Genomic DNA, 21,265 nt, shown 5'->3' on the forward strand with positions numbered 1-21,265 from the left:
AGTCCTTTCCTTCCACTGTCCTTTGGACTCCTTATCTTCCCACTGCCGGAAAAACCTCTCACCCTGCCCACGTCTTCTCACCTCTATATTCAGCCTCTCATTTTCCACCGGACCCTTCCCACTGGCACTGAACACACCTGAATCTCCCTCCCCATTCCCTCTCACAGCCTTCGACAACATTCGAAGGAAGCCTCAGCCTCGCCTGGGTCCCGTTCCCATTCCCACTGTTCCACCCACACAGCGCTCAAGTCCCTGAAGGCCGATGTCGGTGACCTGCTCCAGCACAGGCTGACCTTTCCCAGCCTTCCTGTCACATGACCACTCAGCAGTGCTTGATCCTGCTCCTCGTAAAGTCACCCCTTCCCTTAGTTTCCATAACCTCATACGTTCCTGCTCTCTTATTTCACAGGCCAGTTCACAACCTGTGCACAGATGGGGGGCTCCAAGTGGCCACTGTGCTTTGGAGCCCTACGTTGACTTCTGGGTCTCTTCTTGACACCCTTCCTAGACACCCTCACCCACCACAACCTCTTACCTCGCTATTCCCACAGCCAGCTGCATGTTGAACGACCCCCACATTTATCATTTCCACACCAGGCCCCTTGGAACTCCAGGCCTAAATATCCAACTGCCCAGACATTTCCATTTGGAAGTCTCAGGCACGCCCACCTCACCATCTCTGAAACAGACCTCATCATCATCCTCCTCGAAACTGGTCTTTATAGACCTCCCCCTGTTAAATGAATGGCACAACCATCCCTCAACCCACCCTGCCAGTATGTCACATGCTATGTCACACGCTGATCTGTGTGTGTGGCTGATAACAGAAGAGGCCCGTATCAGGCAAAACCCTTGCCCCATCAGAGCTAGTCCAGTAATTATGCACATCCCAACTGTGATATGATGTGCAGAGAAGAACAAGAGGGGCTGACTAGGTGTGGGAGGTCATGGAAGGCCTCCCTGAAGCTACTACCTGAAAGCTGAGCAGGAACTACCTAAATGAAGACAAGGCATAAACCTCAGGCAGAGGGGCACCCAAGTGGCTCAGTCGGTTAAGCGTCCGACTTCAGCTTAGGTCACGATCTCGCGGTTCATGGGTTCGAGCCCCGCGTCGGGCTCTGTTCTGACAGCTCGGAGCCTGGAGCCCGCTTCAGATTCTGTGTCTCCCTCTCTCTGCCCCTCTGCCCTCTGTCTCTCACATTGTTTCAAAAATAAATAAACGTTAAAAACAAACAAACAAAAAAATCTCAGGCAGAGAGGAAGGAGAGAAAAGCATGGCATTCATCTCACACTGTCCATTCCCCCACCTAGATCTCTCAGCTGCACCCATGTGGGCACATGGCTACCCTTGCCCAAGGTTCTCTCCCACACCCATTTATGGCCTTCAGCAGTTTGTTCTCGGCCAAAATGCAAATCTAAGCATGTCTCATACAGTAGTTGGTCTTCCCTTGGTTTTAGCGTCAAACCAAAAGCCTCCCCAGACCTACAAAGCCCGATCTCATCTGGGCTCTCCCACCTCTGCAGCCTATGCCCTACGCTTTCGGATTCCTTTCAGGTCCTCAAGCCCTAGCCTGTCCCAAGGCCTCTGCACATGCTATGCCCTCTGCCATCTATGTAACTCCTACAGAGCCCAACTCCAAAGTCACTGCCTTAGGAAATTGCCCAATTCCCCTCTCGACCCAGATTGCGCTGGGTACTCTCCTATAAATACTCAGAGAACCCTGTCCCTTTTCTTCATGGGGTTTTGTCACAGTTTGTGATTATGAATTTGTATTTGATCATCTGTCCTCCAGAAGAACCACCTCTACCTCGTCCATCATTGTATCCTTAGTGCCTAATATAGCATGTGATGCAAAACAGATTTAAAAAAAGAAGTTTAAAAGAGCATTCACTCCACCACTCTGTTCGATGATTACATAGTCCACTTTACCTCTGTGGCCTTAAGTGTTCTAACATGTAAAATGCAGCCAACACTTGCCGTGCAAACTTGCTCTAAGAAGCAAATCCACTATTTTTCAATGAATAAAAAGCACTTGATAAAGGACTATCCTCAGAGTTAAGAAATAAGTTATGAGACTGTCACCAGAACAAACAAAATGTTCACAGTCCCTGCTTTATTTTCAATTAGCCACACACGCTTTTAAAAAAAACAAACATACACTTACAAAATACCCAAACATCAGGAATTAGAGCAAAAAACAAGGGGGCTTTGGGCTGAAACAATACCCTAGGCTTCAGAACAAAACAAAATCAATCAACTACTGAAAATTCCTTTGTTCAAAACACAAAAATATTTTGTTTTTAATGGGATCAAAGTGTTTTTGTTTCGTTTTGTTTTTTAAAAAAGGAACCCTTTAAGGACAAAAACTAAGTTTCTTGTATTGCCTGCAGCAGGGCCTGGCTTCACTTCCTTGAAGGCCTTTTGTAAAATACAGATGCCAGCATTCAGTGGCCTTGATGATCACCTCCCCCTCTTCGCCCCCAACCTGTCATCTGAAAGTGCAGCGCCCCGGGCCCACCCTGATGACGATGGGGCTACAGAGCGTCTAGGATGTGGTCGATCTTGGTGACCAGCTCCTGCCGCTTTCCAGAGATGAGCTTCTCGTTCTCAATGTATGTGTCTTTCTTGAGCTTGCCAGCCACCAGCCGCTCGGCTTCCACCGCAGACTTCAGCACGAGCTCCTTGACCTGTGCATCCAGCTTCTGCATCTCGCTTACCTGGCCGAGGCAAGAGCAGGGCAGAGCTTGAGAAGGGTCCTCCCACCCTCCCTCAGCAGGGCCACCACCTCCCATGCCTACAGACCCTGGAGGCCCAGGGCAGACGGGCTGGCTATGGAAGGAGACAGGCCTGGCTTCAAATGCCAGCTCCACTCTCTACTCCTTCAAGATCCGACCCTGAGCGTCAGCTATAGAGGAGAGTTGTGAGAATCAAGTGGGAACAGATGGGTCACCCCTGGCACGGTACCAGGGACACAGCAGGTACTCGAGGTACACTCCTCCTCTTCCCTCTGGCTGGCCAAATCAGGTCCAGGGATTCAGTTAGACAAGACCAATGGCAGCGATATGGCAGAGAGACTGAATGTCTCCCCCGCTGTCACCAGCTGGGTGTGGGACTGAGCATCTCACGGTCACAATCATTAAACACGACAGTTATTTAGTGAGCCACAGTCCCAGGCACACTTCGAGGCTCTGCAAAAGAGCAGCAAAGACAGACTGGGCATCTTGCCTTTGCGAAGCTGCCAGGTACTCCTTGAGCACATAAAGAAAAGCTTCAGAAAGAGGGAGGAGCCATGAAGAACACAGCAAGGAGAGGGTGTGCTGGGAGCGGCATGTGGAGGGGGGGATTGTGGGAGACTAGGAGGGGCACCTCTGGCGGGGAGGGAGGCTCGTCTTCATTTACAGCCAACAAGAACTCACTCACAAAGCTTGTCCCAGGCATGGTTCTCAGCACTTGACGTGCACTAACTCATTTCACACTCTCTCAACACTGAGAGGTTAAGTACTAAGACATGAAGAAACGGAGGCGCAGAAATTAGGTAACTTGCCCAGGTTTACAAAGGCTGAATCAGAGCCCGAATTCAAACGAGTGATTTTAAGTCTAGGTTCTTCTCAGTACACGCAAGCAGCCTGGAGCCTCGCCCAGGCTGGTCTCCAGCAGAGGAAGCAGCCGCTCTCCATGCCAGCCATGTGGACAGACAGTGACGTGGAGGCTAGCAGAGCTTTCTGATCCCAGCCCACAACCGACACCCCCAAACTTCTTGTTCCACTGTGAGGATTGGCACCACAGGACCAGCCAGCGGTGAGTGGGAGCTGCCTGGTGTGTGCTCTACACAGAGCAGCCCTGCGGTGCTCTAGCAGGTGGGAGACAATCCCTGGAAGTATGACCAAGCGGGCAGAGAGCCGAGCGACTCGGCATGGCAGACACTTACTTTGTCGCACAGGTCAGAGCCCTCTGTCTTCAGCCTGGACTGCAGCAATGCAATCTCACTGGTCAGGGCCTTGTGCTCTGTCTCCAGGCTCTTCTTGCCGCTGTTGAGGGTGGACACGTCCCGGGACTGCTTGTACCTGTTGATGGTCTCATCAAAGTGACGGTAGAGACCTATTCTCTTGTTGACCAGGGTCAAGACTTGCTCTGTGATGCAAGCCACCTTCATCCTGGCCTCTGCGGCTGGATCCTGTGGGGGAGACATTGTGCATGACAACACCCAGGCCTGAGCCTGCCCCAACCTTCACCTTCCAAAAAGCACCCGCCACCAGCTGTGCAAACAAGAAAAGCCATCTGAATCAAACCTTTGCTGACATTAAATCCACTCCAGTTCCGCAAATGGCAGGACTGGGGACATGAGAATGAAGGAGACGTTCACTTCAAAGTCCGGCAGGGCATACAGAGGGACGTGAAAAAAGATACTAATGCCAGAACACACCATGAAAGGGACAGGTGCGGTCCCAGGTGAAGAAAGAGAAGTCTCAATGCAAGTTAGGGAAGGCTTCCAGGACATTTATTATGTCTCTCTCCTTAAAACCTCCAAGGGTTTCCCAAGGCCCAAAGAATAAAGCCCAAGCTCTTTATCCTGCTATTCATGACCCTTTAGATGCAGTCCTACATACTTTCCAGCATTCTCTCTCACCTTGAGTCTACTTCAAAAGTCCTAACTTGGTAGCACAAAGGCTGAATCTGGTCTACAAATGGTTCATCTGGCCCACAATTATTTTTTTTCTCAATAAATTATCAAAGCTTTAAGACAGGGAAATGTATACATAAGAAACTGATCGAATAAACTGACCCATTCATTCAAGGAAGTACTCTGCAGCTATACAAAAAATAAAAAAATTTTTTTAACAAGGAGAAAGCTCTCTATGAACTGGTATGGGTAATTCTCAGAATGTGTTTAATGAAAAAAAGAGGTACAAAAAATATGTACTAGTGCTATGCTTTGTGCAAGAAAGCAGAAATGAGAATTAAAACATCTGCTTATTTTTGCCAAATAAATCAGGGAGGATACCCAGAGAGTGATGAAAGGTTATCCACAAGGCAGGGTTTTACAAATTCATAACCAAAATTAAATACTTAACAGTGACAGAGAGGGAAACTACAGCAAAATTCAAACAAATAAATGAACTTAATTATGTTTCAAATGAGTTAATACAGGAAAACTAAGCCAATTACCTTGGGAACACAGTACTTGATAAGACGTTCTCAGTCTAAAGACAAAAAGAACTGCTAACGAATCTTGGGACTCTACTTGGTAGATCTGGTGTTTGTGGCAGCATGACTGCAGCAATTCTGAAACTATTTTGTGTGTTTACACAATTCAACAAATGAATAAATACATTAATGTTGGGATCCAGGAGAGAAGGAAACATGGTGGAATGAGGGAGTACGGCAAGAACCCTGTGGCTTCAGAATGGAGCGAGACGTCGGTGTTAACCGCTATTTTAAATATGTTTCTCCCCTGGCTCTATCTGCTGAAAGGCCCAGACCCAGTGATACTCCAAAAGCAATGATCACACCTAGCTCACAGATCATAGTCTCCAGGCACCATTCCACACTAAAAGGAACCAGGGCTGCCTGGAGAAAGTGAAGGATATGCCTGGAACACGCTGTTGTGCCTGACAATAAGGAAGTGCTCAAAAAAATGATGAGACATGAAAAAAAGTCCAATCAGCAACAATTAGAGCACCAAAGGAAGTAGTGCCAGTGGACAGCAGCCCATAGAATAAGGTAAGGCACAAGTCGACACAAGTAACTAGCCAACCAGGAAGAAAAGCCTTCCCTACAGTACAGTGCCAGCAAAAGGAATCAGTTTTTCAACCACCACATAACAGACTCAGACAAGAATCAATGGTAAATGCTCTAATGTATATGAGGGTATTTACATAGCCTCAAACATATCATATATTAATTGCAAAGAGAAAAACAGTAACTTTAACATGAAGAATAGGCAGACATCAACTTAGCCCAATAAGGAGAGTTAACATCCCCAGCACTGGGACCAGCTGACATCAGGTACCCCTGATGTGATGCGCTGCAGACACAGCAGCACTTAAGTGCACTCCTACCAAAAATGCATGGTCTGAATTTAATCAGGGAGAAACATACGATACACCTAAGGGACGTTCTACCAAACTGGTCTCTACATGCCAAATATGTCATGGTCATTAAAGACAAAGAGAGGCGGTGGAGCTGTTCCAGGTTAAAGGAGTCTAAGGAAATGTGACAACTAAATGCAACGTATGATTCTCAGCTGGATTCTGGAGAAAGAAAAACAACTGCTAAAAATGTCACCATCACTGGGACCATCAGCCACATCTGAACAGAGCTTGCATGTTGGTTACCAGTGTTATGGCAATGTAACACCTCCTCAATTTGATCATCATACTGTGGTTCTATTAAGAGAATACCCTTGTCCCTAAGCTACACGCACACTTAAGTACTCAAGGAGGGGAAGGATAAAAATGTCTCCAACTTACTCTCGAATGGCCCAGGAAAAATAATTATATACAAAGAGAGAGGCCAACGTTAATTGCTAGGTCTAGGTAAAGAGTATACAAGTTATTTTTACTATGCTTGCAAAATTTCCCTAACAGTGGAATTATTTTAAAGCAAAGTTTAAAAAAAACAAAAGCAGGGGCACCTGGCTGGCTTAGTCAGTGGAACATGTGACTCTTAATCTCAGGGTTGTGAGTTGAAACCCCATGTTGGGTGGAGACTACTGAAAATAAAATTTAATAAATATATAAAAAAAAACAAAATCAGGGGCGCCTGGGTGGCTCAGTCGGTTGAGCGTCCGACTTCAGCCCAGGTCATGATCTCGCGTTCCGTGAGTTCGAGCCCCGCGTCGGGCTCTGTGCTGACAGCTCGGAGCCCAGAGCCTGTTTCGGATTCTATGTCTCCCTCTCTCTCTGACCCTCCCCTGTTCATGCTGTCTCTCTCTGTCTCAAAAATAAATAAACATTAAAAAAAAAAATTTTAATTAAAAAAAAAAAATCAGCTTTTAAACTTAAAAAAACAGGGCTATTTTGTAATAAAACCTAGACTCAGCCCTTCCGTATGACAAGATTTGCTAGTAGCTGCCTCACTGGGCAGCCTCACCGGTCTATGGAACCAGCCAGATCAACATCTTTGCTGCCCCTCATGGGTTCCACTCAAGCCCTTCCTGTTGTCGCACAAACTGTTCCTTCCAGCTGAATGCCCTTCTCCACCTTCTCTGCCTGTCACCGCCTCAGGGTAGTCCCACCACCGAAACACACACCTCCAGCTGCCCTGTTTCCACAGTACTCACCCGCCAGTAGCGGCTGTGAGGCGCCAGTAGCACCTGCCTCATTTAACAAGCGCGCTCTGTGATCGCAACAAGAACAAGGTGTCTCTTTTCATGGTAAGGGTTAGCAGAGGCCACAGGCAGGGACAAGGCTTCTGGGGGACAGGGTTCTGCCTTGAACTTGTTCAAAGGACTGGTGCTCAGAAAAGCTAATGAAACACATGACCAAGGGTGCAAGATGACTAGCAAATGTAGGGGGAAAGCCAAAGGGTACCTTTGTGATGGAGAAGTCCAGCCTGACATAGATGATGACAGTGAAGAACAAGATGTAGAACGCAGCCACCACCAGCAGCGGCTCCTGCAGCATTAGCACCTTGTTGAACGTATAGTGGACCTGGAAGAGAGAACGAAGAAGACGGGCTCTGACAGTCTGCATGGACGCTGGGGACAACACAGGGGCCTCAGCAGGCCAACAATCATCCAGGCTGCCCCACCTACCCACAGAGGGGACTGTGCTCAAACCCCTATAGCCCAAGGAAGGAAAGATAAAGACAGGCAAGTCCCTGGCCTCCAGGACCCACACTCTGAGGAGGAAGGCCCAGAAGGCAGAACTGTGGAGCCACTTACCACGATGTCCTGAATGTGCTGTTCCACCAGATTCTTCTTATAGGCAACAATCACAGGGCGGCCAAATGTGTCCAGGTAGGTGTAGTGCAGCTCATCTGGGGCACGACTGATTTCATAGGGACTGTCAACTTGGATGTTCCTGGACGCACGTAGGAATGAAATACAGCCTTAGACAAACGGCACTGATCTACGTACGAGGTTTATTTAGGGTTGGAGAATTCTAAGGCTCAAGAGGCCTTTCAGGGTCATGAAGTTCACACTCCACTCTGCTCCCCTCCCGGCACCAGGGACCACCAGACCTCCCGAGACAGCTAACCCGCTGCCAGAAAACCCTGAGTATCAGACCACTTTCCTGCCGAGGCAACAACCATCCCCCTGCACCTTGTACTCGCTAGTCCTCGCCAGTGCTGGCCAACCCCTCGGAGTCACATAGCCCACACAGCCCTCCTGCTCATTCCACCCAACAAGAGCCTCGCCAGGACTTAAAGAGGCCCCTGAGAAGTTACTTCGAAGTACCTTCTCTTCACATGACTGAGAACTTCTTATAAGGTATAGTGGGACAGGCTCTGTCTTTGTCTGCCTGGATCCATTCTCCCTCCTCCAGGCTGTCACACTCTAATTTTGCTAAAACTCCCCATCCCCCATGGAATGTCTTCCACAGGAGGAACAATCAAGGTGACTCTCTCTGGTGATCAGAGTGGACACATGACCTGAGAGGCGAAGCAGATTCTCCCCTTTGAAATGAACCCAGAGCAAAGTGACACAAATATGCACATAGGTGTTTGTCACTCATGCCCAGGGCGGGTCCCCTGTGAACATCCATCATCCATGGATGGATCCATCCACCCGGTTTCCACCAACTGGATTCCCAGAGACTCTCTGGATCTGCAACTTACGCTGCCATTTTATAAGAGATGCCTTACCCTTCAAATGCAGTCCTTTCTGCTTCAACTGGCCAACGACTGCCTACCGTTTTAAGCACAGAACCCTAATACACCACCAGGACCGCCCTTTCTGAACCTGGTCTGATGGGCCCGGGATAAAACAGAGCCATTACTCCATTGCTCTTTTTTTTTTTTTTTTTTTTTTTAATGTTTATTATTTATTTTTGAGAGAGATAGAAAGACAGAGTGCAAGCAGGGGAGGGGCAGAGAGAGAGGGAGACACAGAATTTGAAGCAGGCTCCAGGCTCTGAGCTGACAGCACAGAGTACAACGTGGGGTGTGAACCCACGAAATGTGAGATCATGACCCGAGCCAAAGTCACATGCTTAACCGACTGAGCCACCCAGGCGCCCCCACTGCTCTTCTTTTTTATAGTAACACAGCACAAGCGCTACCTGGCTGTCCTGACTCTGCATTTTGTCCTCTTACAGATCATCCCATCCCCTCTGGAGGCTGCACCTGTCACATACAGGGACTCTGTTTGGGGAATAGGTTTCGTAAACAGGGGCACCTGGGTGGCTCAGTCGGTTAATCGTCCAACTCTGACTTCAGCTCAGGTCATGATCTCACAGTTCATGAGTTTGAGCCCCGCATCGGGCTCAATGCTATCAATGCAGAGCCCACTTCAGATTTTCTGCCCCCCCCCGCACCCCCCCCCGCCCCCGCCTCTTCCTCACTTGCACTCTCTCAAAAATAAATACATCTTTAAAAAAAAGAAAGTCCCTACGGGCCTCTCAGTCAAAGGTATGTACTGAGCACCTATTCTACACCCCTAGGACACAGTTTCCCCTTGAAGTACCACAAGGCCACCACCAGAGAAATGGGAAGCCAAGGAAAGGAACAGTCACACTCACTTGGCCCCCTCAGGCAAGATGATCTTCACTGTCAGAGAATCTATCACTTGCTCATCAAACACATGGTCCACAAACCTCATCTTCAGTGCATACTGGTCACCTGAAGAAAGAGCAAATACACGCAGTGATGTGAAAAACAGAGAAAATGGCACAGGAGCTAGAGGGATGCAGAGGGTATGGACGCTCTCATCTTCCAGAGAGGAATGAACAGATGCCATCTGAAGTTAACGGACTAGGAGACTCTGGGAGACAGAGGTGTGGTGGCAGCATGGTTTTGGGTCTTCACCGATTTCTACAGAAAGAGCAACAAGATGGCAAAACCAAAACCCCACGGAACATACTTACAACAAAACTGGATAAACTAGGGATCTCCACAAACCCCAAAACACAGAGGAGTCACAAAACACCAACAGTCACACAACCTGCACATTATTAGTAAGGCCACCAGTGTCTGTAGAGGAGGAAGAAGGAACCAACAGGGCAAGTGACAGACCTGAGAAGAGCCCCAAACAAGACATATTCACTAGAGAGCGAAGCAGGCCAACTGAGAAGAGCGGCCAGAGCTCTGAGTCCTCCTCCCGCGGTCCCACATAGCAGAGAGCAAAATGGGCCCACAGACCTGCCAGTCTAGAGGCATCTAGCCCCTGAGAACTTGGAAAAGCCATCAGAGCTCCCCTCCAAGGACAGCACCATACACGGAGGAAAACAAAATCAAGCCTAACAGGAACAACAGAGCTACAGGACACCGAGCCAGGGCAGGCTCCGAAAGCAAGCCACCATTTTTCATACTACATTAAATAAAATGTACAGTGACGATACTTCCTCTTAATTGCTCACATTAAAAATGAGCAACAGGGGGCGCCGGGCTGGCTCAGTCAGAAGAGCATGCCACTCCTGATCTCGGGGTCGTGAGTTCGAGCCTCACACTGGGTACAGAGATTACTTAACTGAATAAAAAAAAAACTTTAGGGCAAAAAATGAGCAACAAAAAAGGATAAGGGTGCCCCTCAGTCTTAGAGTAAGTTATGTTTTTAAAAATTACTAAAAAAGACAACATCCCTACAGAAAATGAAAACATGCCAGAAATTCATGCCACAAAACTAATCAAAACTGTTCCTGCTTTTTAAAAACAGGCTAATGTTAAAGGTATTCTAAAAATGACACAAGTCATGAAAGAGTAATATAAACAAGAATTCTAGAAATTCAGAAATGACAACTCAGAAAAAAATTTAGGAAATAACTTTTAGAAATTAAAAAAACTGTCTTAGAAATGAAGGCTAAGCTAGAAAGAACAGGAGTGAATAAACACAACAGGTAATGTCTTCTAATAAATCAAAAGTAAAAGGAAGCAAAGTTTTCAATGAAGGAAAGATTCAAGAGAAATTGCCAAATATTAAAAAACAGGCAAAGACTCTGGGGTGCCTGGGTGGCTCAGTCGGTTAAGCGGCCGACTTTGGCTCAGGTCACGATCTCACAGTCCGTGAGTTCGAGCCCCACATTGGGCTCTGTGCTGACCGCTCAGAGCCTGGAGCCTGTTTCAGATTCTGTGTCTCCCTCTCTCTCTGACCCTCCCCCGTTCATGCTCTGTCTCTGTCTCAAAAATAAATAAACATTAAAAAAAAAAAAATTTTTTTTTAAATAAAAAAAACAGGCAAAGACTCAACATAAAAATAATCGGGAGCGCCAAAGGAAAAAACTTACAAAAAGGTTTAAAACTGTAAGTTGAAAAACCATAATGCAGACCCAAGAATAGCAACCCAGAGCAACCACCGCCAAGATGTGTTCTAGTAGAAGTATTAGGATTTTTTTTTTTTAATGTTTACTTTCAAGAGACAAGCATGAGCAGGGTGGGGCAGAGAGGGTGACACTGAATCTGAAGTAGGCTCCAGGCTCCGAGCTATCAGCACAGAGCCCAACACGAGGCTTGAACCCACAAACCATGAAATCATGACCTGAGCCAAAGTCAAGACGCTTAACTGACAGAGCCACCCAGGCGCCCCAAAAGTATTAGATTCTAAAGAAAGAATCCCTTTCAATATTTAAGACTTAGAAGGGAAGTGACTCACAGAGGGGAAAAATTAAATCATCAGACTTTCACAGCAACACTTTATACCAATAAGAGTGTAACACATGTAAGATACTCCAGGAAAGATGTGTAAGCCAAGGATTTTATATTCATCAAAGTGACTCATATGCACAAAAGGCACAACCTGTTAACATGTAAGAACTCATTCCTACAAGCCCTTCCTAAGGAATCTACTAGAGAATGAGCTTCAGATCATCAAAATGAATAGAGACCTTATCAGTCGATGTAAAAACTGATATGGTGAGCATTAACTACACTTACTGCAGAGCTAAGACCAGAGTTAAAAGCGGGGAGCTATGCTGTGTAACAGCTATTTGTTCTGATGATATATACATAGTATACATGCAGCACACCAAAAAATGGGGTAGAGGGGCACCAGAGTGGCTCAGTCAGTTGGGCATCCAACTTCGGCTCAGGTCATGACCTTATGGTTTGGGAGTTCAAGCCCCATATCGGGCTGGCTGCGGTTAGTTAGCACAGAGCCCACTTTGGATCCTCTGTCCCCTTCTCTCTCTGCCCCTCTCCCATCTGCATTCTCCCTCTCTTTCTCTCTCAAAAATAATAAACATTTAAAAACTTAAAAAAAAAAAAATGGGGCAGAATGGGTTGAGGATATTCCAAAAATAAATAAATAAATAAATAAATAAACTCTTTTCAGTAACCATATTGGAAGTGGCAGTGTGATCGTTTTTATTCTGAGACTGTTGTGTAGCAGGTGTGGGATAAAACAATTGTGGAATGCTCTAATTCTGTCACCTTCTCTGTCCTTCAGAACAAGAATTCTCAGTATGGAACTAAGTACAGATATAACAGGAACAAAATCGCTATAGCTCATACTATTAAGTAACTATAAAACTTCATAATTTTGTTTATACAAAGACATAATATATACTTAACTCCATTAACTGAAAAGGCCTAGAAAAAAATTTTTTAAGTTTATTTTTGAGAGAGAGAGAGCAAGCGAGCATGCTCGTAAGTGGGGGAGGAGCAGAGAGATGGGAGAAAGAGAGAATCCCAAGCAGGCTGCACACTGTCAGCATGGAGCCCAACGTAGGGCTTGAACTCATGAACTGTTAGATCATGACCTGAGCCGAAATCAAGAGTCAGATGCTTAATTGACTGATACACCCAGGCGCCCCGAAAAGGCCTAGAAATTGCCCAACTAAGCGCAATGAACATTCCTAGTTCTCAGGTTGTGGTCTTAAAACACCCTTTTCCACAAGAAGAAACCAGAGCTTTAAAGAGAAAAAGCTGATTCCAGGTCTGGGACAGAAAATAAACAAGTTGAGGAGTGCCTGACTGGCTCAGTCAGAAGAGCATGCAACTCTTAATCTCAAAGTTGTGAGTTTGAGGGGCGCCTGGGTGGCGCAGTCGGTTAAGCATCCGACTTCAGCCAGGTCACGATCTCGCGGTCCGTGAGTTCGAGCCCCGCGTCGGGCTCTGGGCTGATGGCTCGGAGCCTGGAGCCTGTTTCCGATTCTGTGTCTCCCTCTCTCTCTGCCCCTCCCCCGTTCATGCTCTGTCTCTCTCTGTCCCAAAAATAAATAAAAAACGTTGAAAAAAAAAAATTTAAAAAAAAAAAAAAAAAAAAAAAAGTTGTGAGTTTGAGCCCCACTCTGGGTGTAGAGATTACTTAAATAAATAAAACTTAAAAAAAAAAAAAAAACAAGAAATGAAAATATACAAGTTGAACCAAGAATGTCTTTTCATAAGACAGCAAGGAAGGTTAACAGCTATCAATTTGCAAGAAATACAGAAGATACAGGAATACACTGAATAATATAGGAATAATATAGGAACCGCATTTTGAGTAAGCAGTCAGCAAAATCCAGACTGGAGACTACACTACCAGTGGCTCAAGTTCTTCAACAGATAAACTGTATTCAACACACACACACACAGACACACACACACACACACACAGAGGAGGGACTGTGGATTATTAGAGACTGATAAGACATCGAATTTTTTGAAAGGGCAAGACTAAAGTAGATTATCTAGAGAAGTACACTTGGGTGATAAAGCTATGAAGAAAGTCAAGAAAGTGGTTACCAAGAGTCAGGATGGTAACTACGGTTGTGGGGAAGGAAGAGGTACATGGAGAGCCTTTTGGCTGGCTGGCAAAGTTCAACTTCTTGACCTGAGTGGTGTTTACAAGGTGTTCTAGTCATTTACTGAGCTATACATCTGTTTTGTATGGTTTTCTACATTCAATTTTGTGTTTAAAAGATTTTAAAAAGAAAGACTTGAAGAAAATATGGCCAAATCATTATAATGATTAGTTCTGGGTGCTCGCATAAAAGTGCTTATTATTCTGAGTTTTCCTTAATTTTTTAAATACCTCAAATTAAAAAAAACTTACGCAGCTCTGTCTTATGATGGAACCGGGGGTTACAAGGATTTTGACTAGGCTGTGTGAACTATTATATGCAGGCATTACTTTTACAACAGTAATTTATCTCCACCCATGAAAAGTTGTTCCTGCTATCCCAGCCTTCCAAAAAATGATAATTCTCTCTTCCCATCAAAAACGACTGGTAATTCTCAAAACAAACGAACACCAGTAGAAATAAAAATGCAGGAAATGAAAGATAATGATCTCTCCCCTAAGCACTAAGTACTAAAGACTGACCCAAATTATAGAGGTACTCATAGCTTGGGAGGTTGTAGCCAACAATGTAATGAGTCTTCCACCCGCCAAACAGAGGGAAGCGAGGCCGGATTTCCATCTCTACAGAGTCGTCCAAAATAAGGAGGTGGCTGGTGGAAACGTTGCCAATCTCATCCCGGTAGTAAACATCCTGGGCAGCAGCAGGGAGGATGGTCTGCAAAAGAAGGGACATGCCTGAAAGCCTCCAGAAACTTACTCACAGGAGATGATCCTAATGACAGAAAAGATTTTCTACACCAAGAGCCTCCTTGTAGCAATACTTAATTAAAACGGTCCCCAAACTGGAAACAACCTAAAAAGAGGTCTAACTACCATCCCCACACCCAAGGCTTCAAAATTTCTAGATATTGTAACTATTTCTCAATCATGGTAAATAGCCAAATTCTCCTGAACAATAAATAATGAAGAGAATTGTAAATACCTTTACGAATACTAAACGATTAATACAAAGATAAAAATAATCTTTAAACTACTCTGCAGGGAGAGAAACATGAAAATGGAAGAAATTACATCAAATCGCTAGGTGGCAGGGTCATGGAGGGTTTCTCCACCTCTTTACTGTGGCTTCCAAATCTGTAAGTATCTTTTCGTAATCAGGAAGAAATAATGCTAACACTTCCATTCACATAATGAGCCCTTCTATAAAACAGAAGAACAGCTGACCCTTGAACAACATGAGTTGTTCATAAACTGCATGAGTCCACTTATATGTGGATTTTTTTTCAGTAAATACAGTACTTAAACGCCATGTTCTCTTCCTTATGATTTTCTTAATATTTTTTTCTCTAGCTTACTTTGTCATAAGAATGTAGTATATAATTAATACATACAACATACCAAACAATGTCATAATGGACTGTTTATGTTATCAGGAAGGCTTCCAGAAAACAGGAGGCTATAAGTAGTTAAATTTTCAGAGAGTCAAAAGTTATACACAGACTTTCAACTGTGTGGGGGGCTAGCATCCCTAACGTCTGTGTTTCTCAAGGGGGTTTTCTTTTTTTTTTAACGTTTATTTATTTTTTGAGACAGAGAGAGACAGAGCATGAGCGGGAGAGGGTCAGAGAGAGGGAGACACAGAATCTGAAACAGGCTCCAGGCTCTGAGCTGTCAGCACAGAGCCCGACGCGGGGCTCGAACTCACGGATGTGAGATCATGACCTGAGCTGAAATCGGACACTCAACTGACTGAGCCACCCAGGCACCCCTCAAGGGGGTTTTCAACTGTGCATGTTTTCAGCTTTCCACTGTACACTCTCTTATTTACAAGACGAAAAATATATACAACTTCATATGCAATATAATCACGTATCTTTTTAAAAGAGCATTAGGGGCGCCTGGGTGGCGCAGTCGGTTAAGCGTCCGACTTCAGCCAGGTCACGATCTCGCGGTCCGTGAGTTCGAGCCCCGCATCAGGCTCTGGGCCAATGGCTCGGAGCCTGGAGCCTGCTTCCGATTCTGTGTCTCCCTCTCTCTCTGCCCCTCCCCCGTTCATGCTCTGTCTCTCTCTGTCCCAAAAATAAATAAAAAACGTTGAAAAAAAAATTAAAAAAAAAAAATAAAAGAGCATTATAAAAGAAAAAAGAAATATTAAAATATGAGCAATAGTAATGTCTGGGTGGTGGTTTGGTCTTCCTTTTTCTATTATTCAAGTTTTCTTTTAAAAACATGGCCTAGGGGCGCCTAGGTGGCGCAGTCGGTTAAGCGTCCGACTTCAGCCAGGTCACGATCTCGCGGTCCGTGAGTTCGAGCCCCGCGTCGGGCTCTGGGCTGATGGCTCGGAGCCTGGAGCCTGTTTCCGATTCTGTGTCTCCCTCTCTCTCTGCCCCTCCCCCGTTCATGCTCTGTCTCTCTCTGTCCCAAAAATAAATAAAAAACGTTGGAAAAAAAAAAATTTTAATAAAAAAAAAAATAAATAAAATAAAATAAAATAAAATAAAAATAAAAATAAAAACATGGCCTACTTTAGGGCACCTGGCTGGCTCAGTCATTGGAGTATGCGACTCTTGATTGCAGGGTTATGAGTGTAAGACCCATGGTGGGTGTAGATATTATTTAAAAATAAAATTTAAAAAAACCCCAAAAACAACAAAAACTAAATAAATAAAATCATTAAACAAACAAACAAACACGTGGCCTACATATACAAATGGGGGCACTTTTTTTTAAAGATTCTTTCTGCTGGTTCGAACACTGTGAGCTCAATTACTTGAACACCAAACAATCCCAAACAACGGTCAATATTCAGATACTTTAAAAAAGCAAAAGAAAGGGCAGATATGATAAAATGATACTTTCTCCCACTGTCTGGTTGAAGACCCCATACCTTAAATGAGCGTATGGAGGCTATTCCACTATCTGGCTGTCTCTGGTAATCATAGCGTGAAAAGGGCCCCTTCAGCACAGCCCCTGTATGCTTCAAGTCCACATTTTCTTCCACAGCAATGTTACCCCAGTGAGAGACCTCGATGACTCGGGTCATGCTGGTGATGGTCAGGAAAGGGCTGTTGTTCTCATAATGTACTTTAAAAGTATCCTATAAAGGAAGGAAACAAGTAACAAATGAATCAATACTAGTTTCAAATAAACTGGAGACAATCCACGTATCAGCAACAGAATGGTTAAATTATGATATATCTACTGTGGGCCACATTCTAAAATGACGCTTACTGGGACTTTTTACTGGCATACAAAAATAAACATTCAGGATATATTATTAAATAGAAAAATAGGATACACAAAATTGCTTTAGGTTCCAACATAAGTATCATTTGTGGGTTTTTTTATTTTGTTTTGTTCTTAATATGAAATTTATTGTCAAATTGGTTTCCATACAATACCCAGTGCTCATCCCAACAGGTGCCCTCAATACCCATCACCCACCCTCCCCATCATTTGTATTTTAAATTTTTTTTTTTTTAACATTTATTTATTTTTGAGACAGAGAGAGACAGAGCATGAACGGGGGAGGGGCAGAGAGAGAGGGAGACAGAATCGGAAGCAGGCTCCAGGCTCTGAGCCATCAGCGCAGAGCCCGACGTGGGGCTCGAACTCACGGACCACGAGATCGTGACCCGGGCTGAAGTCGGACGCTTAACCGACTGAGCCACCCAGGCGACCCTCTTTTTTCTTTTTCATTTGTATTTTAAAAACAAAAACTTCTATGCTCCACTCATCTTATAGCCACCATATGAGTAAAAGGACCAAAAAAAAAAAAAAACTGGAATGAAATACATGAGAATCCCAAGTAACAGTTATAGATTATTTCTTTCTCCTTGTACGTTCTATTTGCAAAATTTCTACAATGAGCTTTTTAAATTGCCTTTTAAATAATTTTTCCAGTTTTAACATAAAATGAAACCTTAAACTATAATAAAGAAAAAGTGTGACTAGGTAATATTCATGATCTAATAAAGACATGATCTCTACCCAATGAGCTAGCAAATAACCTCAAAACTGAGGATGATTCATAACATTACTGAATTTTTCTAGCACATAAGAAGACTTATAAAGAAAAGTTCATGGAAGACTTTTTCAGCTAACACGTATGGAGCTACCATGTTATCTGGTAGTCACTTTTATGAGCTCTAAACAAATGTATGATCATTTAATGCTCAAAACAACACAGTGAGGTACTACCCATCTCATTTTACAAATTAAAAAAACCGAGGCCCAGCAGTTTTAACATATTCAAGGTCATAAATGAATCTAAGTGGCAATACTAAGTCTTCGGGTCTTCAACTCTGTAGTTCTGGCTCCGCACTCCTCCACAGTAAATACTGCCTCCCAATGACATCTCAGAGAATTAAAGGAAATACTTTTGGCAATTCCTCCTCCACTTTGCCAATTTCACCACTGAAATTAGTATTAATTCCTCCCAATCACTAAGTAATATAAATGCCCCTCTATGAATACACACCTGGAACCTTAAAAAATGGTATCTAAAAGGACAGAAGGATCAGAAAAATACCCTTCTTCCCCAAAAGACCATGAAAAGGACACTGTATTCATTCTCATATATCCTACTACTTTATTCACTCATTCTAGGACTGGATTTTTAAAAGTTCAACTTCATCCATATCGTATTATTTAATGCCAATAGTGACAAGGGTGCAAGGAAACCAGCAGTTTCTGACTGCTGATGCCATGATAAATTGGCTTAACCCTTTGAAAAACCACTTGACAATATGCATCAAAAGATTTTTAGGGGCACCTGGGTGGCTCAGTCGGTTAAGCATCTGACTTCAGCTCAGATCGTGATCTGGCGGTTTGTGAGTTTGTGCCCCACATTAGGCTCTCTGCTGTCAGCATAGAGCCAGCTTCAGATCCTCTGTGTCAGCCCCCCCCCTCCTCCCCCACTTGTGCGTGCGGATGCCCTTTTTCAAAAATAAACATTCAAAAAAAACATTTTTAAATGTTCATATGCCTTAATTTAAAAACTTTTACTTCAGAAAATCTATCCTATGGCTGACAAACACATGAAAAGATGCTCATCACCCAACATGAGGGAAATGCAAATAACTACAATCAGGTATCATCTCACAACTCTTGAGAAAGGCTAAACTCAACAACACAAGAAACAGGTGTTGGTGAGGATGCGCGAAAAGGGAACCCTTGTGCGTGCACTGTTGGTGGGAACGCAAACTGGTGCATCCACTCCGGAAAACAGTGTGGAGGTTCCTCAAAAAGTTAAAAACAGAACTACCTTATGATCCAGCACTACTGAAACTACGGGGTACTCACCCCAAAAATACAAAAACACCAATTCAAAGGGATACATGCACCTCTATGTTTATAGCAGCATTATTTACAATAGCCAAGATATGGAATCAGCCCAAGTGTCTGTCAACCAATGAATGGATGAGATGTGGCATACACATACACAACATAATATAGTGCTTAGCAAAATAAGTCAGCGAGAGCAAGACAAACACAAAACAATCTCTCTCTCTCTCCTTTTGAGAAGAAGGGCACTGCCAGCACAAAGACCCATGCAGGGCTTGAACACACAAACCATGAGATCATGACCCAAGCTGAAGTTGGATGCTTAACCGACTGAGCCACCAGGCGCCCCAAGAAACAGGTTCTTAACTATAAAGAACTGGTGGCTATCAGAGTGGAGGAGGGTGGGGGGATGGGTTAAATAGGTGAAGGTGATTAAGGATTACACTGGATGCAATGAGCACTAGGTGTTGCATGGTTTAATCACTGCATTGTACTCCTGAAACTAATACTACACCGTATGTTATCTAACTGGAATTAAAGTAAAAACTTTAAAAGAGGGGCGCCTAGGTGGCTCAGTCAGTTTAGTGTCCCACTTCGGCTCAGATCACAATCTCACAGTTCGTCAGTTCGAGCCCCGCATCGGGCTCTCTAACAGCGTGGAGACTGCTTCAGATTCTCTCCCTTCTCTCTCTGCCTGTCCCCTGCTCTCTCTCAAAAATAAACAAGCATTTAAAAGAAAATCTACCCTAACAATATATAAAAAGTCATATGCAAAGATATTAACGTTATAGTATTAAACTTTTTTTTTTTTTAATTCAAGTTAGTTAACATACAGTGTAGTAGTGGTTTCAGGAGTAGAACCCAGTGATTCATCACTTACATATAACACCCAGTGCTCGTCCCAACAAGTGCCCTCCTTAATGCCCATCACCCATTTAGCTTTTCCCTATCCACCTCCCCTCCAGAAACCCTTAATTTGTTCTCTGTGTTTAAGACCTCTTACAGTTTGCCTCCCTCTCTATTTTTATCTTATTTTTCCTTCTCTTCCTCTATGTTCATCTGTTGTGCTGCTTAAATTCCACATATGAGTGAAATCATATGAGACTGATCTTTTTCTGACTGGCGTATTTCATTCAGCATAATACACTCTAGTCCCATCCATGCTGTTGCAAGTGGCAAGACTGCATTCTTTTTGATTGCCAAGTAATATTCCATTGAGTATATATACCACATCTTCTTTATTTGGGCTCTTTCATAATTTGGCTATTGAGTTCTATTTTTTTTTTAATAATTTATTTTTTTTCAATTTACATCCAAGTTAGTTAGCATATGGTGCAACAATGATTTCAGGAGTAGATTCCTTAATGCCCCTTATCCATTTAGCCCATCCCCCCCCTCCCACACCCCCCCCCCAGTAACCCTGTTTGTTCTCCATATTTATGAGTCTCTTCTGTTTTGTCCCCCTCCCTGTTTTTATATTATTTTTTCTTCCCTTCCCTTATGTTCATCTGTTTTGTTTCTTAAAGTCCTCATATGAGTGAAGTCATATGACATTTGTCTTTCTCTAATTTCACTTAGCATAATACCCCCTAGTTCCATCCATGTAGTTGCAAATGGCAAGATTTCATTCTTTTTGATTGCTGAGTAATACTCCATTGTATCTATATACCACATCTTTATCCATCCGTCGATGGACATCTGGGCTCTTTCCATACTTTGGCTATTTTTGACAGTGCTGCTACAAACATTGGGGTGCATGTGCCCCTTCGAAACAACACACCTGTATCTCATGGATAAATGCCTAGTAGTGCAACTGCTGGGTCGTAGGGTAGCTCTATTTTTAGTTCTTTGAGGAACCTCCATACTGTTTTCCAGAGTGGCTGCACCAGTTTGCATTCCCACCAGCAGTGCAAAAGGGGTCCTCTTTCTCCACATCCTTGCCAACATCTGTTGTTGCCTGAGTTGTTAATGTTAGCCATTCTGACAGGAGTGAGGTAGTCTCTCATTGTGGTTTTGATTTGTATTTCCCTGATGATGAGAGATGTTGAGCATTTTTTCATGTGTCAGTTGGCCATCTGGATGTCTTCTTTGGAGAAGTG

At 44.1% G+C, this 21,265-nt stretch overlaps 1 protein-coding gene across 1 annotated transcript in view; it reads right to left on the reverse strand.

Annotated features, from left to right (window-relative positions):
• Positions 1-2,099: 2,099 nt before the first annotated feature.
• The window catches only part of RPN1 (ribophorin I), a 31,074-nt gene continuing 11,908 nt past the window's right edge, over positions 2,100-21,265 (reverse strand). Inside the window, exons 4-10 of the mRNA XM_058725806.1 lie at positions 16,768-16,977; positions 14,403-14,595; positions 9,685-9,784; positions 7,887-8,025; positions 7,534-7,653; positions 3,930-4,175; positions 2,100-2,718 (exon numbers count right to left, since the gene is read on the reverse strand). Coding sequence (XP_058581789.1) covers positions 2,536-2,718; positions 3,930-4,175; positions 7,534-7,653; positions 7,887-8,025; positions 9,685-9,784; positions 14,403-14,595; positions 16,768-16,977 — 1,191 coding nt within the window. The 3' untranslated portion in view covers positions 2,100-2,535. The remainder of the gene's footprint in view (positions 2,719-3,929; positions 4,176-7,533; positions 7,654-7,886; positions 8,026-9,684; positions 9,785-14,402; positions 14,596-16,767; positions 16,978-21,265) is intronic.

Source organism: Neofelis nebulosa, chromosome 4 (genome assembly GCF_028018385.1).
Source record: "Neofelis nebulosa isolate mNeoNeb1 chromosome 4, mNeoNeb1.pri, whole genome shotgun sequence".
Classification (NCBI taxonomy): domain Eukaryota; kingdom Metazoa; phylum Chordata; class Mammalia; order Carnivora; family Felidae; genus Neofelis; species Neofelis nebulosa.